Source organism: Phodopus roborovskii, unplaced genomic scaffold (genome assembly GCF_943737965.1).
Source record: "Phodopus roborovskii unplaced genomic scaffold, PHOROB, whole genome shotgun sequence".
NCBI classification, from domain to species: Eukaryota; Metazoa; Chordata; class Mammalia; order Rodentia; family Cricetidae; genus Phodopus; species Phodopus roborovskii.
Window position 1 is genome coordinate 2,004,751 of NW_026125665.1, and position 25,160 is coordinate 2,029,910.

Below are 25,160 nucleotides of genomic sequence, written 5' to 3' on the forward strand. Positions count from 1 at the left end.
CAATGTCAGCAGTCAAATGCAAGAGCAGTTTTTTTTGCCCAGTGGCTAACCTTGCCACAATTAAAGCAAAATTCTGTAGAGTTTCTTTAATGTTCATTGTGCTTTTATGAAGTAAATTGGTGCTGCCAGGAGCAGATGTGTTTCATTGTCTTGAAAAACCCTAAGTTAACAAAACATTTTAAAGCCGGGCAGTTGTGGTGCACACCTTTAATCATCCTAGCTCTTGGGAGTTCAAGACCAACCTGGTCTACAAGAGATAGTTCCAGGACAGCATTCAAAGCCACAGAGAAACCCTGTCTCGGAAAAACAAAACAAAAAACATTTTAAGTGCCATATTCTATAGGTCATCTATACATCTAAAATATACCTACTTAACCTTGAAAACATACCTAATGTGGCTACAAGTTTATAATAGATTATCTACTAACCTTATTTATACATTGTATTTTAAAATGAGCTGCATTTTAAACAAGGGTAGAAACATATATACGTGTAACAAAATTAACTTTAATTTGTAACAATATACCAAAATCCATGCCAACACAAACTATCTGAGATTAGTAGTTGCATTTTTATCCTAAATTCCCCTAAAGGATAACAAACATCCATGATGCACCAAATAACCAAAAGCCTCCTACAGCCCAACTCTTGGGCATGTGGACCTTGTTTTCTCTAGACTGCTTCCAGTTGTGTATGGATGAAGAGTCTTTAGGGTCTCTGAAAAAATTTGAGATAGTGGCCATGTCCTGGGAAGATGAGAGGTAACCTTTGTTGAGATATCAAACCTGTCAAGTTTCAGTAGGTCTCCTTTGATCAAACCAGATCCATATCAACCTGGAATGAATCCACAGCCTCTTGTTTTCTGTGGAAACAAAAGCAAAACCACGTCTCCAAAGCATTTTAAATTTCCATTTGGTAAATATATTTTTTGACTTCTTTGAAGTTAAGGCATTCCTAAAGTATGTAGGCTAGTTTATTTCATCAATTCTTTCAATCCATTGTGTCTTAATAGCTGTCATTTAATCATCAACAATCAAAAAATTCAAAATCAACACAGTAACATACAGGATCCTGACTCCCTGTGTCTCTCCCATTTTTACATGACCTTTTTCTTTTATATTACTACTACTGTTTCTTTAAAGATTTTTACTTTCTTTTAAACTATGTCTTTCTATGATTATTTCTATTTTCTTTCTTAAGCCTATGAACATTGTAAAACACACTGGAACTATTTTAGAGGTTTTTCTGGACCTCTTTTACATATTTTTTAGGTTTTTTGACCACATAAGCAAACTTTAGACTATTAAGCTACACCTGGATTTTCTTGTGTCTGTGAAAGCCAAGCCCAAAGCTTGCTCCTAGTGTTGGGGGTGAGATTCAAGGCAGTTTTCCTGTGTATCAGCCCTTGCTGTCCTGGAACTAGCTGTCCTAGACCAGGCTGGCCTCAAAACTCACAGAGATTTGCCTGCTTCTGCCTGGAGGGTGCTGGCTGGGACTAAAGACCTGCACCACCATCTCCTACCTGGACCATTAGGTGTTTTATTTAGATAGGCAAAGGAACACAGCTTCACAGAGTTAAACAAATGCAACATAAAAGAATTCAGCATATCTTTGCATCGTTAAAACAAATGTTCTACAGCATAAACAAATGTAACATACCTAAAAATAATTTCTCATAGCAGACAAGACTCTTGTCTGAAAACAAAGTGATGAAAGTGCTGGATATGAAACATTGAGTGAACACTGAGGAGCCTGATCCTCAGTCAGGAAGGGTGAGATGGTCTCTGATATCCTAGGGTTCTCTTAAACTCCATATGTACCTGAGCTGAGATTGCCCTGAACTCCAGACTCCCATACCTCTACTTGGGGGAGTGTTGGGATGTTACCGTGCTCCACTATGATCTGTCTATTAGGGGAGTGAATTATACATACTTTTCTGGAAGTTTTAAATTATTTTGTGTCTCCCCATCCCTGCCACCTGCTGAAGGCTACAGAGCTGGGTCATAGCCCAGGTAGAGGATCTGGCCTAGGGTCGATCCTGAGCACTGTAAAACAGAAAATAAACCCTCCTGGAAGATTTAGATCCTTAAAAAAAGAAAGTGGGTGTGAAATGAGGACAGTTCCACAAGGCTTGTCAGAGGACAAACAGCATTGGTCTCTCCTTCCACTGCAGATCTCTTCTCATTTGCCACTATGTATGCTAGTCTGGCTAGTCCATGACCTTGAATTCTGCCTCTTTCACAGTAGGGGTGTTGGCATTATAGCTGCCTTTATATGTGCTTTGATCCAAGCTCAGGTTCTCATGCTTACATGGCAAGTGCTTTACCCCCAGCCATCTCCTCAGTTCCAAAGAGATACCTGAAGTCCAGTTTCAGCTGAGCAGTGGTAAGCGTGGGTCTGGCAAGATACAGCCAGATGCTCAGGCTTGTAGGAGTCTCCCTCTTGCTCGAAGTGGGATCCTGCCAGGATTAGAGTTGCTGTGATATGTTCTGTAGAACATACCCTGCACAGGGACGCTGCCCTGTTCCTATATTCTCTAATGCACGTGAATTGTGGTGTTGCAAAGCTGCTTTGGCAGCAGTGTGCAAAACTGCTCTACGTCCTCCCTCTGCCATCTCCTCCTACTGGAGAAGTGAAGGGACCTTAGGGAAGGCAAGCTATGTTTTAAGAGACAAGTGTGGTGTATAGTGGGGCTGTAACCAGCTCCCTGCCCCTGTTGCCTCTTGCCCTCAAAGACTTGTCCTCTGGCTGGTCTCATTTTGTGTCTCTCCCTTTGGGGTCAGACTTGCATGCATAACTTGCTTGGCAGCTGTGGGCCATCAGAGGGCTTTGTCCCTGCTTGGGAGTAAGCTAGCTGTACTGAGGTCTCTGCTCATTCCTGTTTCACATATTGGCCATGGCCGAGGCTTGGGTGGTGTCACAGTGAATAATAAGGCATCATGCAGGTATGGCTTTAGTGTCCCCAGGAAGGCATGACATAAGAGGAAGTGTGACTCTGAAGTGTGCAAACCTCTGTCTTTGCTGTTCTGCCCCCACGGCTTGTGGGGCGGTGGCACAGCCAGTCAGTCCCAGGGCTAGAATAGGCTTGAGTGAACCTGGATGTGGAGGCCTCTCTGGATGCTGGGCTATGTTTCTCTTGACTGTGGATCTGATGGTTTTGCTTGGTTTGGGTTTTGTCTTGACTGGGACCAGCTCTCTCTTTTGGTTGGGCTTGAACTCATTGGCCTGAATGTGGCTCTTGTCACTTGTAGGCCCTTGGGAAGCTTGAGCCAGATGGTAATAATTGCACATGTACCAAACCCACTGCTGTCTGAGCCACAGTGTCTTGGGAATGGATGCTTGGTGTGCTTAGGTGCAGTGGGATTGAAGTTCTACCTCCAAAAACTTGAAAATATTTGCAGTCTAGACTTTACCAATGAAACCTGTGGTATAGATGAGCTTTGGCAGGTGATATGCCATTTTCACCTTTTCTCAGATATGACAAACAGCCTATCTCCTTTCTGTCAGTCTTACTGCTCTGGGGAAGTTGTTCTAGAGGCTTGCTCAAATATTTAGTTATGTATATATATGTGTGTGTGTATATTGCAAATGTGAAGAGGTCAAATGATAACTTGAGGGAGTCTGTCCTCTCCTTCCACCTTGTGGGTTCTGGAGCTCAGACTCAAGTCATCAGGCTTGTACAGAAAGCATCTTTACCTGCTGAGACATCTTGTTGGCTCCACATAGTGCTATTTTCATATGCTCTTTCTCCAGCATTTGCTCTAGCCTCAGGTCTTTTTCTGCCATCTAGCCTCTTCCCCTCCCTCTCCCCAGCAGCTCTTTGTACCCCACAACCCCCCCCCCACTTTGTCTGGGTATTTTGTCTGCTCACAGGTGACTGGTTTCCCCAGAGAAATTGACTATAATTCATTGTTTTGAACCCGAAATGATCTTGTGCTGTATAGTGCTGGTTGAGAGCCTGGGAGTCCCTTCCCTGGATTATCCTTATGCAGTTACAGGACAGCTTCCCTCCTGACTCAGTCTCTTGATGGCCAGGCTAGGCCAGGCTAAGGATGTTTATTTATTTGTTTTTAAAAAAGACTGGGTCTCACTATGCAGCCCCAAGTGGCCTGGAACTCTCTATGTAGACCAGGCTGGCATCAAACTCAGATCTTCATGCCTCTGCCTCCTGAATTCTGGGATTTGAAGATGTGCACTACAACTTAAGGAAGTTTTGATGAGCCTCTCAGAGTGCTCAGGCTCTCAATCTCCCTGCAGCTGTGTGAATGTTACCCTTCTTTAAATTAGTCCCATCTCACTTTCTTCACTTGACCCCGGTGTGTTTTGTGTCAGATATCAAGTAAGCTCTGGTGGTTGGGAAGGCCAAGGGACACCTACATCAGGCCAGACAGAGGGAGCAGGCAGCACACACCCACCTGTGATGTTTCAGAGGATGGAGTCCCTGGCTGACTGCCACTTCCCCAGCCCTTAGTGGGGTTGATGCGGCCTGCATTTGAACTTGAGCTTCCATAAAGTACCAACATAGGGACAGCCTTTCATATAGTCACTTGTTTACTTTTTTTTTTTTTTTTTTTAATTTGAGACAGGATCTTGATACAAAGCCCAGGCTGTCTTGACTCACAAGACTCCTGCCTTGGCTACCCCTTCCCTCAATGTTGGGAGACCCCACTGCTGTATAATGGCTGCTTACTTCTCCACTAGAATGACATGCTCCCCCAGATAACTTCTTCTCCTTAGAGGGGCATCCTGTTGAGACCAGTGAGGGATGGAGGTAGTTGACCTTGGAGTTCTGGGCTAACCGGGTTGAGGGATGTCCTTGGTGCTGAGTGGAGGACTCTCGGCCTCCCACACAGAGGAAGTGGATACTTGCAGTGTGAGGCTGTCTGCATCCTGGAAGATGCCTGCAGCATGAGTCTTGTGTACTGTCAGTTGTCAGGCAGCTCATAGAGAACAGGATAGGTGAGGACTCAATCAACCAGACAGATGCTTGCCTGTCACTCAGAGACACACACAGAGACTCCATCAACCCATGGGGGCGGGGAAGGAGGCCCCACCACCATCTCTCTTGCTTTGCCTGTCAGGTTCTATCAGGGCCCTGTCCCAACAAAACCGAAACCAAGCAACTAGAGACCAGCTTGGACTGTATCTGAAGAGGAAAAAGCCCAAGATGGGGGCTGCTTCTGTGCTGACGGGCCATTATGTCCACTCGTGATCACTTTCTGACTCTTTTGTTTTGTTCAGATTCCCAGTGGAAATCCGTTATACGAATCTTACTACAAGCAGGTATGTCTGTGTGCTATCTTGTTTTACATTAAGTCCCTTTTACTGTGTAGGTATATTTGTGTTCACCTGTACCATAGGGTGCCTGTGGCAGTAAGGGGCAACTCTTGGAGGTCAGTTCTTTCCTTTCACCATGTGGATCCCAGAGATCAAATTTAGGCCCTCAGACTTGGCAGTAGGAGCTTTTGCCCACTGACCGTCTCTCCAGCCAGCCAGTGCCTTTTTATATGCTGTGCGTGTACTCCCTCCCAGCATCTTTGTAGTTGCAGTTGGGAACACATTTGAAGCAGCTTTTTGTGAACACATGTGGAGACAGCATCTGTAAATGGTTGTGTCGTTTCCTGTGAACACATGGAGACAGCACAGCTACTTCTGCGCTGTAAGTGGTTGTGTAGACTCTTGCTGTCCTGTTGCAGGTGGACCCTGCCTACACAGGGAGAGTTGGGGCCAGCGAGGCGGCACTGTTTCTGAAGAAGTCGGGGCTCTCTGACATCATCTTGGGGAAGGTAGGGATTCTGGCACTCCTAGAATGAAAGACCCTCCCTGGACGGGGCCAGGACACCCTGAGCTTCTTTGCTGTACTGGGTGGATCTGAAGGCCTGGATGAAGCCTTTAGAGCTGACCTTCCATGATATCCTAGCACTTGAGAGGCTGAGGCAGAAGGATCATGAGTTCCTTGCCAGCCTGGGCTACATAGTATGACTTGTTTTTGAAAAGGTAAACCAAACCTACAATACCAGGCATGGTGGAATTCCCTTTAATCCTAACATTCTGGAGACAGAGGGCTATGGATCTCTGGAGTTTGAGGCTAGCCTGGTCAGTCTCAGATGATGGTCACCTTCAAGGTGTAGGCAGCAGACTGGACCAGAGTGCTTTTGGTGTCTTGATAGCTATGGGTTTACATTGCCATGTAATGACTGAGTAGGGAACTAAGTGAGCATGGGTTGGGTTCCTAGTGCCCATGGCAGAGAAGCAGTTGATGTGAGTCCTGTTCTGTCCAGCTTGGCTGGTGAGCGACAGTCACACTCATAAGCCTTTTATGTCTCCACAGATATGGGACTTGGCAGACCCCGAAGGTAAAGGGTTCTTGGACAAACAGGTATATATGCACACAGAGAGCAGGGGAGGGGCTGGGCACCCTAAGGCCAAGCGACTTGTACATTTCTTTTTTCCACTGTCTGCTGTCATCCACATACAGCTGTGAGGAATTCTCACTTTGGAGTGCAGGTCTGTAAGTATGGGAGCCCCTGACTTGGGACATTCTTTTGCTTATCTTGGGACTGCCTCAGCTTCTTCACTTGCTGCTGCAATGAAATGCCCTGACAGAAGCTGCTCTGGTGAAAGGGCACCTGTGGGTCACAGCTCCAGGCACAGCCACTTGGGGCAAGTAAGGCAGCAGGAACCTGAGGCAGCCAGTCACACCCAGTCCAGGGCCTACCTAGCCCAGGGCTGGGGTGCCCACATGGAGGGTATGCTTTTCAATCTCAGTTAACCCAGGAACCCCTCTCAAGCCAGCCTATTTGAAGCAGCTCCTCATTGAGACTTCCTTCTTGGGTAGTTCCCATTGTGTTCAGTTGATAGTCAGAAGTAAACAGTGAGGGGCTCCGGAGAGGACTCAGCTGTAACTGAGTCAGGTCACAGCATCCACATTTGGCAGCTTACAGCCACCTGTAACTCCAGCTCCAAGGGATGTGATGCCCTCTTCTGATCCACTCATACATACATGTACACATCACACAGACAGACAGACAGACACACACACACACACACACACACACCAATATAAGCACCTTTAAACAAAATTAAACAACAACAACAAAAAAACTAAACATCACAATGAACTTACCAGTGATTAAAACATTATAAAGCTTTAAAATAATTAAAATAAATTGTACCTCGTATGGTACATTGGGTGCCACTAGAATGCTCTCTGAAATCTGACCAGGAAGCAAGAGAGCGAGCTGGGGTCTGGGACCCCAGACCTAGCCTCCCACAGGTCACATCCATACCTGTGCTTATGCCCTGATGGGTGTGGTCAGTGCAACAGGTTTGGGTGGGGTGGATATCTCACTGCAGTGGCACATACCTTTAATTCCAACATTCAGGCAGCAGAGGCAGATGGATGACTCTCTGTGAGTTTGAAGCCAGCCTTGTCTGCATATGGAGTTCCAGACCACCCAGGGCTACACAGCGAGACTTTGTCCGAAAACAAACAAAACCCCACAGGGATGGGGGCAGAAAATTTTTGCGTGTGTTTGTGGCCAGTGGAGATCAGAAGAAGGTGCCAGATCCCTGGAGATGAGGTGATAGGCATTTGGGAGCTGCCTAATGGGGTGCTGGGAACCAAACTCTGGTTTTCTGTACGAGCAGTATGTGCCCTTAACCACATAGCCATGTCTTCAGCCTAAAGACTGTTTTATATGAAAGTAATTTTAGAATTCTGTAAAGATACCAAATGTAGTTTATAGGTTCCTACATGCCCCTTTCTATCCCTACATTTGTAATCAACTGTCCCCAGGGATGCTTAGTCACACAGTTGCAATACTGTGTCAGACTACTGTGGTCACAGCACTAAGCAGGGCCTGCACCAGGCTGGCTGTTTTCTGGTGCCCTTTACCATGAAGGCTTTGCCTTGGAGCCCTGAGCTCTGCTCTTCAAGAACATTCTGAGTGGAATTGTTTGCTCCACAGTGCTGGCTGTGGGACCTTACAGAATGCTCTGCGTGCTGTGCTCACAGGGCCTGGGTGCAAGTGAGTTCCCAGCTCCTTCCCCTGGGCTGAGGTATGGCTTAGAAGGAAAGCACTTGCCTGGTATTTCTGAGGCTTCAGATCCTACAAAAACAGAAAACAAAGTAGGCTGTATATATTTGTTTTGCCCATCAGTCATTGTGAACGAGTGGACTGCTCTAGCATTTCATGACCTAGAAGTTTGTTGCCTTTGGGAAATCCCTTTGCTTAAAACTTTTTAGGGCTCAGAATTTGCTAATGTCTGCCTTCTATGGCGTCTGCAGTCTTCGCAGTGGAAGTAAGAGCCATCCTGTCCTGCTTTATGGTGTTAATGCCTCCTCTTATTGGGTCCACAGGGTTTCTATGTTGCACTGAGATTGGTGGCCTGTGCACAGAGTGGCCACGAAGTCACCTTGAGCAATCTGAGCCTCACCATGCCACCACCAAAATTTGTGAGTGTGCAAGCCATCATACTCTCTTGGTACTGTCTGTATACACATGTGTGTGTATGTGTGACAGCTCAATGTTTCCTCTTGTTTCCTGTGTTTTAGTCGAGGTGAAATGCATATACTGTATAATTCACCATTTTTAAATGCATTGTTTAGCTAGGCATAGTGGCTCACACCTTTAATTCTAGCACTTGGGAAGTAGAAGTCAGCAGATCTCTGTGAGTTCTAGGCCAGCCTGATCTATCGAGCTAGTTCTAGACATCCAGGGATGCATAGAGAAACCCTGTCTTAAAAACAAAACAAATAAAATAAAATATGCAGTTGGGTAGCACTTACACATTATAGTGTTGTGCAACCATCAGCCAGAGTTCCATTTCTCAGCTCCCAAAAGGAAGACCCTGGGCCATGTTTGTTTCTCTGTCTCCCAGTCCTTTGTGTGTAGATTTCGTCTTTTCTGATGTTGCTCTTAATGGAGTCACACAGGGTATGGCCTTGTGTATGCATCTTCACTCAGTCTGCCCAGATCTGGATACTTTACTGTTGTGACTGGCTGGGCACTACTTACCTGTGTGAATGCTGAATGAATTCTGTGGTATCTTCTGCACCTTTGGTTTGTCAGGAGTAGTGTAGCAGTGAATGGTCATGGATTTTTGTGTATACCTATGGATCTATACCTGGGAGGGGAGCTATGGGGTCATAGGTCATTCCCCATTGGGTGGCCTTCCCAATTTGGTTGTGTTTGCACATGTGATACTGTTCCATTTTTCCTCAGCATGACACCAGCAGCCCACTGATGGCCACACAACCGTCTGCAGAGACCCACTGGGCTGTGCGGGTAAGTGAGAGGGATAGTGCCATAGTTGATGTGTTGGTTATGTAGATCATTTGGAACATTCTGGAACACCTTTGACTACTAATAGGCAGGCAGTGGTGGTGCACACCTTTAATCTCAGCACTCCTGAGTCAGAGAGGCAGGTGGATCTCTGTGAGTTTGAGGCCAGATTGGTCTACAGAACAGGTTCCAGGACAGGCAGGGCTACACAGAGAAACCCTGTCTAAAAAAAAAAAAAAAAAAAAAAAAAACAAAGAGGGGGGGGGGATGAAGGGGAGAGGGAGAGGGAGGAGAGACCCCCCACTAATAACCACAGGACAAAGTCAATACTAGGCTGCCCTGAAATCTCCTCTGCCAACACCATTAATTCCAAAACTTTTTATTTAGCTTCAGGGAGATTTTTCAGACAAGGGCAAAAAGCAGCCACTTTTCCCTTCCCCCAAAATATCACAAGAATGGTCTCTGAGCTAACATTCTTCTCTGAAACCTCTTAAGCTGGACCCCCTACAGTTCAGATCCCCTCAGCACCACTGTCTTCCATGTTTTTACTAGTTTGGTCCTTTGAACCCCAACCTAATCCTGAGGCAGGCAGGAATGCCAAGCTGGTGGGACTGGCTTGGGGTTTGTGGATGCACATCCAGCCAGCCACTCAGGTGAGGGCTGATTGTGAGAGTCAGGCCCCATGGGGCACCAATTGAAGGCAGGGTTTAAATGAGTCCACAAGACCCAAGATAAATGATTAATAGGTATTTATTAGGGAAACACACAATTAATAGTAAATAACCACTATGATCTTCCTGCTCCTGAAGATTCAATCTCTGCCCTTCCAGTGTTCCAATTACCCCCCAAGAGAGCAAGCCAACCCCTCCTCTTCCTTATAAGGGGTCACATCTACACACCTGAAGAAGCCATGTCCTTCGGATATGGCCACCACTGCAAGTCCACTGGGGAAACTAGATGTCACTACAATATATATTTGCAAAACCTAAGTGACTCCTGATGAGTCAGAGTTGGTCCTGCAGTTGAGTGGGTTGTGGATGCTCTCAGAGAATGGGAAGCAGCCCCACATGCCATATTTTCCGGTACTTCTCTCTTCCCTCTTGATCCTGCTCTCTGTCTCATTTGAACTTGGACAGGCCTTGAGCTTTTCAGGCAATGGCTTTACCATCAAATTATGCCCTCAGTCCTTTTTAGTTTGTTTCTCTGAGACAGGGTTTCATGTAGCCCAGTCTGACTTCAAACCAAGAACGATCTTTTACCCTCACCTCTACCTCCTCAGTGCTGGGATTGCAGCACTCTTCATAACCTTAGTCTTAGTGATGAGATTGGAACCCAAGGCTCCACTGCACTAAGCCCCATCACAGCTTATATTTGGACTGTGAGAAGCAAGACTTATGCTCTTGAAATTGACATTGAAACAGGGTCTTCCCGTGTAGCACAGGCTGGCTGAAAACCCTCCATTTTGAGTACTGAAATGAGAGGTGTGTGCCATTGGCCCCATTGGAGGTAGATTTTAGTCATGTTTGCTTCCAAACTAAACATCTAATGAGGTTCCTTGGTATATTGCAAAGGCATTCCCTGCTGGCCAGGCCCCTTCTGCCATCAGGAGACCTGATGTGGAAGATGTGGGCCAGCTTCTCTCTTGTTCACCATGGCCCCCAGGCCACAGTGTCAGGGAGCTGTTCACCCCAGGCCATGAATTCTCCCTGGAAACTCAGCTGGGTTTGCTCTAGGATATCTCCCTCCCACTGGTACAGTTGAGGTCTGTAGACAATCCTCACCACATGCTCTATACTTACTCCAGCTCCTCCTTTCCTGGTAGGTGGAGGAGAAGGCAAAGTTTGATGGCATTTTTGAAAGCCTTCTACCAGTCAATGGTCTGCTTTCTGGAGACAAGGTCAAGCCAGTCCTCATGAACTCGAAACTACCTCTGGATGTGCTGGGCAGGGTAAGGGGCTGGGTGCTTTCCCATCCTATACTGCAGAGTGTCTGTCTTAATGGTCACCTTTCTCTTCCCAATGTGCGCTGTACCACCAGATGCTTTTTACCTGCTGAGCCATTTCATTGGCCTTTGGCTTCTGTTTTTAAGTAAATGCTTTGTCCTGGCTGTCACTCTGTTGCGGGTTTAGAAATAGTCTTAGATTCTCCTTTTTTGGTTTTCTTGTGGGGTTTCCTGTATCTCCCATATTGGCTGGGGGTATCCTTAAACCTCTAATCCACCTCCATAGTGCAGTCCTTTTATTTGTTTTAAAGTCTCAATTTTGGTGGCTGTCACCATGCACACCTATAATCCCAAGAGGCTGAGGCAAGAGGCCAACCCAGTCTGTGTGGCAGGACCCTGTTTCAGGAGTCCCTCATCAAAAATGAACCTCAGGTTTGTTCATATTCATGCAAAGTATTTGGCTCCAGACCCCCACTGTAGGCACTGTTTCTAGAGGGGTGTGGCTGTGACCTGGTGCTTCCTGGTGTGTGTGAGCGAGGCAAGCTTATTGTCATCTGTGGGGTCTTGCTACGGAGGGACCATGGTTGTTCAGCCAGAGCCCAAGGCCTGGCCTCTAACAGAGCCTAAAAACAACAAACCCTGTTCTCAATGGCTTTCAGAGGCCATTTCCTAATGCCCATACATATGCCTCTAAGTTCTAGAATTATTAACATGTACAGCATTTCCAGTTACATTTTAAAGTAGACGTTAAAATCTGTGCTATCAGGACTAGAAAGATGTCTTAGGGCTTAAGAGCCCTGAAGAGCACGCCATTTGATTCAGATTTCAGTTTAAAGGGTTACTTGGGATGTGGTTTTCATCCTGGTCTTTGTAGGCACAGTGAATGTGCTGTAGGAAGGGTGTAGTTCTCAGCTCCCTCAGAGGATGGTTTTCAGAGAGCTGTAGGGTCAGGGTTGTTGTTTGTTTTGACTTCTTGTTTTGGTCTTTTTAGGTAGGGTCTTAGTCTGTGTTCTATTGTTGTGAAGAGACACCATGACCACAGTAACTCTTATAAAAGAAAGCATTTAATTGGGGCTTGCTTACAGTTTCAGAGGGTTAGTCCATGATCACCATGGCAGGAAGCATGGTGACAGGCAGGCAGACATGGTGTTTGAGAAGTAGCTGAGAGCTCTCATCTGAGCCATAAACAGAGAGGCAAGGCAAAACTTGATCTCACCTGGTATGGGTTTTTGAAACCTCAAAGCATACTCCACAGTGACAACTCTTCCAACAAGACCACACCTCCTTTCCTTAACAGTTCACCAACTAAGGACTAAGCCTGCAAATATGTGAGCCTGTGGGGCCGTTCCCATTCAGATCACCACAAATAAGATCTTGCTTTATAGCCAGGATGGGCCTGGAACTTTCCGTATATTTCAGGCTGGCTTTGAGCTTCCAATCCTCCTGCCTCAGCTTCTTGTCACAGACTAGTTCTTAAATGCTATTCCTTTTCTTCTTGGTGTGTGTGCACATGTGTACGTATGTGGAAAGACAGGTATACTACACTTCCTGTAGTGCCTCTGATTGCCTTGACCTCATTTCACTATCAACTCAGAAGTTGCTTGTGCTGAGTGAGACTTACAGGAGTTTCCTTCCCATATCACCCTCATGGATCTGTCTGTCCCCTGCAGGTCTGGGACCTCAGTGACATAGACAAAGATGGGCATCTGGACCGAGATGAGTTTGCTGTGGTAAGTCCTCTGTGTCCTGTTTCCCAACTTGCTGAGACCTACAAAAGTATTCATGGGGTGGGCATAAGAGTCTTTTATGTGTCTTTAGTTTTAAAAGTTGTTTATTTTGACATTTTGACATTCTCCAATACTTAGAAAAGGTTCAGGGGTACAATGGAGTCAAGAGTCATGCCTTTATTTTTATTATTTATTTATTTATTTATTGATTGATTGATTGATTGAGACAGGGTCTCAGATAATTGAAACTGGCCTTTTTTGTTTGTTTTTATACAGAGATGGGGTTTCTCTGGATAGCCATGGCTGTCCTGGAACTCAATCTGTAGACCAGGCTGGCCTCAAACTCAGATATGCCTACCTCCGCCTTTCAAGTAGTAGAATCAAAGGCATATGCTGGTCTTGACTGGTTCTCCTGCCTCTATCTCCCTAGTTCTAGAATTATAGGTGGGTACAGCATCTGGATTTCATTACATTTCTGTGACATTGGGGCTGGAGAGATGTCTTAGGGCTAAAGAGCCCTGCAGAAGACTTGGGTTTGATTCCTACCTCCCACATGGAGGCTCACTGCAATCTTTATCTCCAGTTACAGGAGATCTGATACCCTCTTCTGGCCTCCATAGGTTCTTTACACACCTAGTGTACAGACACACAGGCAGGCAAAATACTCATAGATATAAAAATAAACCTTCAAAATTGTGTTTTTGCCAGATGTGCTTGTCATTGTAGTATTCAGAAGTCTGAGGCAGGAGGATTGGGATTCCGGTCCAGCCTGGGCTTCATATCAAGACTTTGCCTCAAAATAAATTAATACATAGATAATGATTTAGAACATGTCCTGCTGCTCCCCCTGTCTGTCCTCTGTCCCCTCTGGGGTCATACTCTGTGTCTCCTGAGCATTTTGAAGTAGAAGTTCCTCTTGGGGGGGAGGTCTGTGCACCTCCAGAACTTTGGAACTCATAAGCCTTGGGGCTTGGTGGTCATACTGCGTGCTGACACAGAGTGTGCAAGTGCCTGGATTACTCAGCCAAGGCTGTTACATACATGTGCTTCACTTTTCCCTGTCTGTTCTTGGCTGTTAGAATGTTTTCATTGGTAATAGATTAGTAACAATTATAATAAAGTAATTGCAATAAAGACTGAGGCTGTAGCTCAATGGGTAGAATGCTTGCCTAGCATGCACAAAGACCTGGGCTCATGCTGTGCCACAGAAGTCAGGTGTCGGGGCGCATGCCTGTAATCTCAGTACTCTGGAGGTGGCCACTGCAGGTCATCCTTAACTCTTTAGTTAGCATGAGGCCAGCATGGGGAACGTGAAATACCTGTCTGAAAATAGTCATGGCAATGTGCTATAATAGAAGTGTTACGAATGTGGTCTCTTGTTTCTGGAATTTCCTACCTAACATTTCAGACCATGGGTAACTCAGATCTTGGCAAGGAACCCTCAGAATTGGTTGTGTGGTATCTGGATGGTTGTCATCTGTGCTCACCTCACTTGCACAAACTCAACACATCTTATGAAGCTGCAGAGGAGGCTGATGCCTGAGAAAAGATGAGCAGATTGCTTGGAGCTTCTTGGGGTCCCCATTCCTTCCAGGACTGCATGAGACTCTCTGTTCTGTGGCCCCTGCCCCCTCAGTCCCCTTCTCGTCTTGTTGGCACCACAGGCCATGCACTTGGTGTACCGCGCCTTGGAGAAGGAGCCAGTGCCCTCTGTCCTGCCCCCATCCCTCATCCCACCTTCCAAGAAGAAGAAGACAGTGTTTGCAGGTGCTGTGCCTGTCCTGCCTGCCAGCCCTCCACCCAAAGACAGCCTCCGCTCCACACCATCCCATGGCAGCGTCAGCAGCCTCAACAGCACAGGCAGCCTGTCTCCAAAGCACAGCATCAAGCAGACTCAGGTCAGTGTCCACGGTCTCGTCCTGCACTATTTCTTGACAGCAAAAAAGAGAAAACTTTGATCTAATTCTCTAAAAGATTTACTAGAGATAGCTTAGTGGATGACAGCACTGGCTGCTCTTCCACAGGATTCAGGTTCAATTCCCAGCACCTACATGGCAGCTCACATCAGTCTGTACTGATACATGTTATGCATAGACAATAACACCAGTACACATAAAACAAATAAATAACCTAGAAAAATTGCTAGAAGGATTCAGAGTGAGCTTTCTTGCTCTCTTGTAGGTAAGTGAAATTGTTCCCTGGTTTCTATGGAGCCTGGGCTCCAGGACCCCCAGGGTGTCAGTGCCCTCCAATGCTCAAGTCCTCATTGAAGTGATACTGTGTCTGCACAGAGCCTGTGCATGTCCCTAGACTTACCACATTAAGAGAAAAGACTCATTTATTTATTTACCAGTTTCCATGCAGGCATTTGTGTATGTGCGCATCTTTGTTTGGAGGGCAGAAGAGGGTATCAGATGTCCTCCTCTGTCACTGTATTTCTTTGAGTCAGGATCTCTTCCTGTCCTGGGGCTCTTGTTTTCTGGCTAGGCTGCAGCCACAAACCCCAGTGGTCTTCCTGTCTTTGACTCTCTTGGAGCAGGAGTTGCAGGCACTTGCAGGATGCTATTAGGAGAGCAGCCACAGCTGGGCTGAATTAGAACAAGGGGAGGCCTGGGCAGACAAGAGCTAGCCTCGTGCAGCTGTTGTTTTCTAGGACAGCCACCTCACCCCATCTCACCAAGCGAGTCCTTGCTGAGAGAGCGCTGTTGTGAACAGAGGGATGGGTAGATGTTTGCCTGGGAAGGAAGCAACTGAGCCTAATTATCTGGTACAGTCTTGGGCTTCCCCTGTTATTTCCAGACTTCCCACCAGGCCAGTGTTTTTCAGCAGCCCCTAGGACTGGGCATTTGTCAAGAAGACATGCGTTTTCTGGGACCCGTAGTCATGGTCCCTCAGGCCAACACATCACCACTGGAGGGGCTCCAGTGCCCTCTTGGTTCTGTGCCCTGGTGGCACCTTCTAGCTACACCTACCACTTATCACTGATAATGTTCATATCAGTATGCCTGGCCCTAGCACTGAGGCAGAGGTTTATTTTGTTGGAATCACGCACGGGACTTTCTTCATCCTAGGTTTTTAGTATCTTGGGATGTGTGCAGGTTCTGTGTATGGGCTGAGAAAGCATCCATGAGGATTCAGTAGTTGGCATGTACTGATACTCCTCTTGGGTCCAAAAGAGGCTGTGTAGGGAGGGCATGGCTGTACAACACAGAGCAGTCACTAGCAGATAAATGCTTCCTGTGCTCGTTAAAGACAGGATTTCACTATATGTAGCCCAGACTTTGCCTGGAACTCCTAAGCTTCCTGCCTCAGCCTCACGAGAACTGAGGGACAATTAATGCTTTAAAAAAAAAAAAAAAAAAGTGAAAACAACAGAAACTGTCTGTATGTGCAGAGACTAGCAGCTGCAGTTTCTTCTTGGTTGTTTCTAGCCTGAAACTGTAGCTTATACACACACATACATGCACTCGTGCATGACAGTACATACATTCGTGCGTATGTTCTGTGGTTCTGGGTTCAGAGGTAGCAGTCCTGGTAGCCACAGAGACTCCCACCTGACTTGAACTTCAAAGTGTCTGTGTGACTATTCTTTCTTTATACCCTCACTGCCCCTAGCCAAGGGTCTGGAACCTGAGCTGCATGGACCTCACACTGTCTGTAAGAGCTCTGTAAGCAGAGCCTTGGGCTGAAACAGGGCTCATGGATAAGTCACTTTGTACCCTGTTTTAGCCACCAGTGACTTGGGTGGTGCCCGTGGCAGATAAGATGCGCTTTGATGAGATCTTCTTGAAGACTGACCTCGACCTTGATGGCTATGTGAGTGGCCAGGAGGTGAAAGAGATCTTCATGCATTCGGGCCTCACACAGAACCTTCTGGCACACATTTGGTAAGAATGGAAACTGTGGGGGAGGTGGCTCTGAGAGGCCCGGAAGGAGGCAGGTGGGAGAGAGGGCTCCAAATTTTCAAGTGTCAGTGTACAGGGAGGAAGGGTTAACTTTCATACTAGAGAACTCTTGGGACCATCCTCTCCATAAGCCTTACTTTGCTTCAGTGACAGTCATTTTACCTGCCACTTGGGTAAACCAAAGAGAGCCTTGATAGTTCCAATGAGATCCCATTTGGAAAGGCATCATCTGCTTCCACCAGGAAGATGGTAGGGCATCGGACCCTTGTTTGTTCCTCAGTGCTATGGCAACTCCACCCTCCCCGCTCCCCCAGTGCAATAGAGCACCAAGGACAAACTCAAGTACATACCACTGAAGTGGGGCACCAGTGAGTTGATTGGGCCTACAATTCATAGGTGAGATGCTACTCCCAAAGAGGCTGATGACCCCCACAGCTGCATTGATGGAGTCTCCTTCAATTAACTTTCCACACTCAGTGCATCCTGGCACCTCCTGAGACCCCAGACTATGTGAGATTAGGGCAGAATTACAGAATTGGGGATGTAGAGATGAGGGTCCAGTGACCCAGCCCACCCTGTCTTCCTGTGGGGGACTGATTTAGTTAGAGTGTCTATTGTTATGCTCAAACACTTGTTACCAAAAGCAATGTGGAAATGGTTTATTTTTGCTTACATTTCCAGATAACAGTCCTGAGGGCAGTCAGGCAGGAACTCGAGCAGGACCCTGGAGGCAGGAGCTGAAGCAGAGGTCCTGGAGGGGTGCTGCTTACTGGCTTGCTCCTCATGGCTTGCTCAGCCTCTTTATACAGCTCAGGACCACCTGCCAAGGGTTGGCACCATCCACAGTGAGCTGCTCCCCTATCAGTCATTAATGCCCGCACAGAGCTGCCTATAGGCCAGTCCGATAGAGACATTCTCTCAAGAGTCTTTTTTCCTAGATGTGTGTAAAGTTTGCAAAATCACCTGGCACAGGGATATTCATGATCCAGCAGGCTCGCTCTCAGGGTTCCCTTACAAGTAGTTACAGCTGTTCTGGTATAGATGGTGGCCACTGTGTAACATTTGGTCCTGGGTGGAGGATCCACCTTCATCCACCCTCTGCCATCTCAGAATGGGGCTCTTGTGGCTGGTCTAGTCTAGCTTTGTTAGTTTGTCCAGGGCCAGGGCCTTGAGTAACTTCCTGACTGCAGCAGGGAAACTGAACTCGTCACCCAGTGGCCAGAGAGAACCATCTGGAGTAACCCTAGCTGGGCAGAGAGGACAACTATCCAAGGAGTAGTAGTCAGAGAGCTGCCTCTTCAGGCAGGCTGCTGGCTCCTTCAGAGCTGGGCAGCTGCACTCAAGACAGGGAGGAGCCACACACAGTAGGCTGAGCCTGCCCTTCTTCTGTGATGCTCTGCAGTAGCTGCTGCTAGGGTGGCCACTTACACTTGTGCCCTGCCTCTGGCAAATGACTGCATTTTAACAGCAGCAGCCTCTGTCACCAGTAGTGGAAGTGTTTGCCCCTCATGAGGCCATTCACTGCCAGCTCGAGTCTGGGACACCCCTGTTCTCTCTTATTCCACTTTAGGCACAGAGAGGCCATTGGTAGGGAATGTGTCCAGACCTCCATACTGCATCTCTTGTCCCCATGGACTCATGTACCTCCAGATCTATAGATTAATCAGGAATGAGAGTGTAGCCCTGCCCCATCTGCACAGGGGTTTATGGGGTAACTGCATTTCTGCAGTATCTTGCACAAGAAAGCCTTGACCCTTATAGTCAGCTGGAGGTATGTGTATGTGTGTGTGTTGGGGGTGGGGGTCCTTTCTTAGACTGAGCACTTCTCAGTTCTGTAGGCCAAAGCCTCACTCCCATACTGTGAGGCCTGTGATCAGCCTCAGGGAGGTGCTCATCAGCACTGGGGGGAAACATAGAGGCAGTGCCCAGAGGCTTGCCCTGGTCCCTGTGAACTTGGTAAGTGGAGCTTGCTCAGGGTAGGCGGCAACTGTAGCTGTGGTATCTAATTGCATCGCATGTTTCTCCCAGGGCCTTGGCTGATACAAGACAAACAGGGAAGTTAAGCAAAGAGCAATTTGCGCTTGCTATGTATTTCATTCAGCAGAAGGTCAGTAAAGGCATCGACCCTCCTCAAGTCCTCTCACCTGACATGGTGCCACCCTCAGAGAGAGGCACTCCCATTCCAGTGAGTATCCAGACACCTTGCTTCTGTTATTCCCACCACCCTCCAGAAGGTGGCGCTTCCACAAGAGCCCCACAGTCCTCTGTCCCCAAACCTAGGATGGGGGTTGGGCATCCTGTGATTGGGCAACCTGGGGTGTTTTCAGGCCAATGGCCAGCACTTTAGTCCCCTGCTTTACCAGAGATATAGGCTGCTGGCCTCCTGTGACTCTCTTTCTGACTTGATCCTAGGATAGTTCAAGTGCTCTCGGGTCAGGGGAGTTTACCGGTGTGAAAGAGCTGGATGACATTAGCCAGGAGATTGCTCAGTTGCAGAGGTATGTGACTGCCCACCACCCTGGTGGCTCCTGATGCAGCAGCCCTGTGTCCAAGCCCCCAGTAAGCCTCTGAGGGAGGGAAGGACACAAGTCTTCTCAGATCTGCTTTTGTTTGGGTCTGTGTTGCTTTGAGCCCATTCTGTCCAGGTAGCCTCAGCAGGTTGTGGCTACATAGCTACATAGGGATGCAAACAGTGGAGACCAGTGCAGCACACAGCTTAGGAGGTAGACCCAAGTTGGGAGCACCTGGTGTGCACAGTGGGCCAGTTCCTCCCTGGTAGCCATGGGGGCCTGGGTACCTCACTGCCATTTACCACAGGCTGCGTGACTCCTGCTGTTTTCTATGTCACTCCACATGACTTCCCTAGCCCTGCTTCGGTTTTCATTCCTGTCCTCCAGAAAATTCTTTTACCATATCTCCCCATTCCCATAACACCTCCTCAGAGTACTTAATGTTCCTTGTGGTAGTGATGTGCAGACCTTTATCCCCAGTGTGTCCCTACTCATGTTGAGTGTAACTCTAGTTTCAGACTGCTGAGTAGCATTTGGTTGGGTGTGGAGTGTAGGGGATGTTTTCTCTCTGTGTGACAGTCACAGAATTGAGCAGTATGGTGGCATAAGTATATTAGCTCACAGGAGGGAAGTCCAGGTATCTGTATCAGCTATTTAGGGTGTTGGAGTCCATGGAAAAGGTGTGTGCCTGGGCTTCTCTCTGGGTCCTTGCAACTTTGGGCCCAAGGTCTCCATTTCCTGGCTAGCATGGGGGTGGGAGGAGCTTGCTTGCTAATGTTGGAACTACCCCTGTTCTTCCCTGTTTGCCTCCTGGACCTTCACAGTGTTTGTAAGGGCTTGGCAAGTTCTTGTCACACCTAGGAGTCTCCATTTTCCTCTTTGGTCATCAGATGGAGAAGACAGTATGCTCTGTCAGTGGGCGCTGGGAAGGAGGCCTCTTGAGTGCAGGTTCCACTGGGTCTTAGGGTGGGGTGATTGCTGGTTAGTCCAGGAGAGTTGTTGGAAAACAAAGTACCTCACTCTTGGCCAGCACAGGGTGATACAGAAAGAGAGGGGCTTCCTTTGCTCAGTTTTAGAAGCAGATCTATCTGGCCTCTGATGAGGACATCAGGACACATGCTGTCATGGTGACATTGGACCAGTCAGTTGTGTGTCAAGCCTGAGGGAGACAGGACACTGGAGGGTCATAGGCTGTGTGGGAGTATATAGGCTCAGGTCTGAAGTCAGGGTCACAGCTCTGTGCCATGCAGTGCTGATCTGTTCTTATGCATTGTCTTTAAACCTGCAGGGAGAAGTACTCACTGGAACAGGACATCAGAGAAAAGGAAGAGGCCATCAGACAGAAAACCAGTGAAGTACAGGTGTGGATGCTGCACCTTGGCTTGCACTTTTTTTTTTTTTTTTTTCCTCTATTTTCCGAGGCAGGGTTTCTTTGGGTAGTCCTGTCTGTCCTGGAACTCACTTTTTTTTTTTTTTTGGTTTTTCGAGACAGGGTTTTTTTTGAACTCTCTCTCTTTAGACCAGGCTAGCCTTGAACTCACAGAAATCTGCCTGCTTCTGCCTCCTGAATGCTGGGATTATAGGTGTGTGCCAGCACCACCCAGCAGTTTGGGCCTGCTTTGTGCTGGGTGTAGGGACCACACTGGGATTGCAAAATATTTTTGTTTTCCTTGCCAGCATTGGCGAGGGAACCTGAGTTTCACTCATGCTTGGTAGGCACTGAGTGTAGAACCCAGGCATTACCTGTGCTCAGGTTCCAGACAAGATACCAGGGCCTCATGCTCACTCTCAGCCAGCACAGGGATGGAACACTGCCACAGCCCAGCCCAGAGTCTGCTTTTAATTTCTCCTTGTTCAGGGTCTGTTACCAGTGTCAGTCAACACCCATCCATTTCCCATAGGAGCTACAGAATGACCTAGACAGGGAAACCAGCAGTCTTCAGGAGCTTGAGGCTCAGAAGCAGGGTGCCCAGGACCGACTGGATGAGATGGACCAGCAGAAGGCCAAGTTGCGGGACATGCTGAGTGACGTGCGTCAGAAATGCCAGGATGAAACCCAGATGGTGAGTCCCAGTATGGACTCTAGCTGACTGATGACGAAATACCTAGAGTGGAATCCCTTAAATACCAACTGGGAAACTCCAGGCATTTGAAGGCTGACCTGTGAATGGTCCCTCTGTCCCTAGACATCAAGTTGCAGAATTGCATGGCTTCAGTAAGCCATCATCTGAACACCTTGCTGTGTTGTGCCCCACAGCCAGAAACAGGACTCCAGGTCCTCCTGCCTCTATTAGAAAATGTTTATTATTATACTTACTCATTTTTTGTGAGAGATTATAAGTGTGCATGTGAAGGTCATAGAATAGCAGCAGATCGTGGTCCTTTCCTTCCATCTGGTCTTCAGGCTTGGCAGTCGGCACTTTTACCCACTAACCATTTTCCTAGTTTCACTCGGTGAGGAAGTTTGGTGTCTGCCTTTCTGTACCCTGACTTGTGAGTCCTTTGGCTGTTACTTTAGATCTCATCATTGAAAACCCAGATTCAGTCTCAGGAGTCAGACTTGAAGTCCCAGGAAGACGACCTCAACCGGGCAAAGTCAGAGCTGAATCGGCTTCAGCAGGAGGAGACACAGCTGGAGCAGAGCATCCAGGCGGGGCGTGCCCAGCTGGAGACCATCCTCAAGTCTCTGAAATCCACGCAGGATGATATCAACCAGGTACTTCGATAGGGCTAGTGGCCAGCTGAAGCTAGGTCCCTTGTGCAGCTACACTGTCCTGTGGTGACCAGGTAAAGCTGGATTCCCTGTGCATCTGCGCTGTTACTGTGGCCTTTTTCTGTCTGACCTGCCTATGTGCTGTGGGTCAGTGGTGCATGCGAGATTAGCTGGTGAGGAGGGCTTTGTGCAGTATGGCTCAGGGTGCCCTGGTACTTGTCTCATGAATAATTGTCCCAGCTGCTCTCCTGGCAGCTGGGAGAAAGCTCTGACCCTGCCCTATCCTTCTGCATATGGTGTCATTGACCTTCATGGTAGTCTCTGGGATTCAGGCCATAGAACAAGGTGGTATTGGTACATAGGAAAGAAAACCTGTGTTCTCTTGTGTCTGCTTGTCTGCAGGCTACAGGCTGGCAGGGTAATGTGGGTACCTCCCTGATTCAGTGGCTTCTTGTGTTATATGGTATTTTATGAATATTAATTCTGTGGGGTTATTTTCAGGCTTTTTCCTCCTGCCTTTAGAGTCTTACATGGAGATGACCCAAGATACACATAGAATTGCTGATACAAGTAATGGTTGATGATGTCTTGCAGGCAAGAAGCAAGCTATCACAGCTGCAGGAGAGCCGCCTAGAAGCTCACCGGAGCCTGGAACAGTATGACCAGGTGCCTGATGGGGTCTCTGGCACCAGCCTGCCTGACCTGGCCACCCTGAGTGAAGGCGTCTTGCTGGCAGAGAGGGGCGGCTTTGGAGCCATGGTAAAGGTCGAGTAAGCGTCTCCTGGTCCTCTTGGGCTCTGCTGCAACTGCAGATCTGCACACGACACTGACTCCCTCAGTGTGTGGCACCCCTTGATTTTTATGGCAGTCTGCACAGGGCCCAGGGCTGATGGCCGAGTTCATCCTGCTGTCTAGAAGGTGTGAGGCCCAAATGTTCCATTTCCTCAGAAGTGTTTCTATTGAGCCAGTCACTCAAATGTGGAGGGCAAATCTAACCAAAGCCAATGTGGCCCCATGCTGTGGAAGCTCCATGCTCCATTGATGGCCATCTTGGAGGTGTTGTTCAAGTCAAGTGATTCCAAAAGATGAAAAATCAGGCTGGAGGTGCAGCTTGTAGTGAGGACTGCAGGCCCCAGGTTCCATCCTGCAACATCCATCAAGAGCACCGTGCAGTCAGCTGTCAGCTGGCTTCTCTGGGAGACCTCAACACTGCGTGTCCCTCATTGCTTGTGAGCCAGCAACCCAGGCAGTGTGACCCTTCTTTCGGGTTGTCAGGTTGTCAGTGTTCCTTGTTGGGGTCAACAGCCCCAGGCCAGGGGTGTGTCCTGGTATATGGGGCACTGTGCTGCTCTGAACTGCTTGGCTGCCTCATCTTCCCAGGCTCTGCCTGCTGCAGTCCTGCTGCTTCTCATTCTTGCTTTCTCCCTCCTTGCCTTGTGCTCTAAGCATAGCACCTGCCCCTCTTCTCTGTTTCTTCTGCATCCAAGAACTCACAGGGAAGCCTGGACTTGCCCTGGACGACTTAGAAAGGTGCTGTCTCTAACCCTGCCAATCTCTCACGTGTGCCACAGAGGTCCCCTTCACTCTTTGACTCACCAGCAGGTGGCTTCCTACCCACCACAGGCTTCCTAAGCTTCGCTGTTCCTTGGAATTCCCTGCTCTGTGGCCTGCAGTTGGTGTGTGTTTCGGTCCTGTGACTGCACTCTCCACTCCATCTCACATCGTTCCTTATGCAGCTGGCTTGTCCTGTGTCCTGGACCAGGGAAATGCTCATGCTAAGCCTCCCCTTATAGACTGTTTGATTTGTTGCTTTTCTTTTCTTCCTCTTTTTTCTTTTTTCTTTCTTTTTTTTTTTTTTTTTTTTTTTTTTTTTTTTTTTGAGACAGGGTGTCACTGCAGCCCAGGCTGGCCTGGAACTCCAGAGCTTTCAGTTGCAGGGATTAAAGGTGTGCCGGCTCTCCTGGTACTTTTATCAGGCTCACATCCTGGGCTGTATCCTGGCAGTGGCTGACCGTTTGCAGGTGGCTGGTCATTCTGTTACCTTCTGAGTCTTTTTGTACCTGGTTATTTTTGCCCATCGTTGAGCCAGGTGGAGTTTTCAGGGTTGACCGTCACTTGTACAGTGTAACTATCAGATATATTAGCTAGAAACTCAGGACTTGTGTCTGAAAGAACCTATATCTCCTTGTATGAATACAATTTTTCATTGGTGGTAGGGGGGGTTGTTTCCATTTCTTAATAAACACTTTGAAGCAAGGTCTTTGTTCAGTGTTCCATCATCTGGGGACTGTCTGGAGTAGGGTGTACTGTAGGGTGTAGCTATGAGCTGTGCTAATGGAGAACAGTGCAACCAGAGTGGCAAATCTAGAACTTTCTACAGGTGATTCTTAAGCTAGTCTGCTTAAGTGTTAAGTGTTAAGATCCCGGTGGAGACATAGGATTTTTTTTTTTTAACCAAATACTAAGTACATTTACTTACTTAATTTGATGAATATTTGGCTTACATATATGTCTGTACCACATGTGTTTCTGGTACCTGTGGGGGTCAGAAAAAGAATCCCCTTGGAACTGGGGTTAAGTTGTGAGCCACCAGATGGGTGCCAGACATTGAACCCAGGGTTTCTGAAAGAGCAGCCAGTTGCTTAAAAAGCTGATACATCTCTCCAGCTCCATATTCACTAAAAGTTTATATTTTCTGTGTAAAAAGTGTTCTGCACAGAGAAACCCTGTCTTGAAAGACAAAGTTTTGCAAATACGTGTTCTACATACATGCAGAGGCCAGAAGGTGTGGAGAGGTCCCCTGGAACTGGAGTTAAAGGCCTTGTGAGCCAGTTTGTAGGTGTGGAAAACTAAACCAAGGTCCTCTATAAAGGAGCAAGCTCTCTTAACTGCTGAGTCATCTCTGCAACCCTAATATACACTTTTTTTTTTTTTTTTTTTTTTTTTTTTTTGTCACCATGGTTTCTAGAACTTTTACAAATCTTTATAAACAGAAAGTGTACCTATTACATATAACTCCTGATTGGCCCCTCTCCTAGACTGGCAACCAATATTACTGCTCCTATTGCATTTTTTG

At 47.5% G+C, this 25,160-nt stretch overlaps 1 protein-coding gene across 6 annotated transcripts in view; it reads left to right on the top strand.

Moving 5' to 3' along the window:
* Nucleotides 1-25,160, top strand: part of Eps15l1 (epidermal growth factor receptor pathway substrate 15 like 1) — a 78,589-nt gene that overhangs the window by 19,582 nt on the left and 33,847 nt on the right. For 5 of the 6 annotated variants that reach the window (XM_051178191.1, XM_051178193.1, XM_051178194.1 and 2 more), the window contains exons 2-16: nucleotides 5,242-5,283; nucleotides 5,697-5,786; nucleotides 6,332-6,379; nucleotides 8,363-8,458; nucleotides 9,228-9,290; nucleotides 11,110-11,235; nucleotides 12,900-12,959; nucleotides 14,621-14,854; nucleotides 16,686-16,843; nucleotides 18,890-19,046; nucleotides 19,274-19,359; nucleotides 20,660-20,732; nucleotides 21,273-21,434; nucleotides 21,890-22,087; nucleotides 22,679-22,843. In XM_051178191.1, the coding sequence (XP_051034148.1) occupies nucleotides 5,242-5,283; nucleotides 5,697-5,786; nucleotides 6,332-6,379; nucleotides 8,363-8,458; nucleotides 9,228-9,290; nucleotides 11,110-11,235; nucleotides 12,900-12,959; nucleotides 14,621-14,854; nucleotides 16,686-16,843; nucleotides 18,890-19,046; nucleotides 19,274-19,359; nucleotides 20,660-20,732; nucleotides 21,273-21,434; nucleotides 21,890-22,087; nucleotides 22,679-22,843 (1,758 nt within the window). The remainder of the gene's footprint in view (nucleotides 1-5,241; nucleotides 5,284-5,696; nucleotides 5,787-6,331; nucleotides 6,380-8,362; nucleotides 8,459-9,227; nucleotides 9,291-11,109; nucleotides 11,236-12,899; nucleotides 12,960-14,620; nucleotides 14,855-16,685; nucleotides 16,844-18,889; nucleotides 19,047-19,273; nucleotides 19,360-20,659; nucleotides 20,733-21,272; nucleotides 21,435-21,889; nucleotides 22,088-22,678; nucleotides 22,844-25,160) is intronic. The other variant, XM_051178192.1, reaches the window with a different exon arrangement.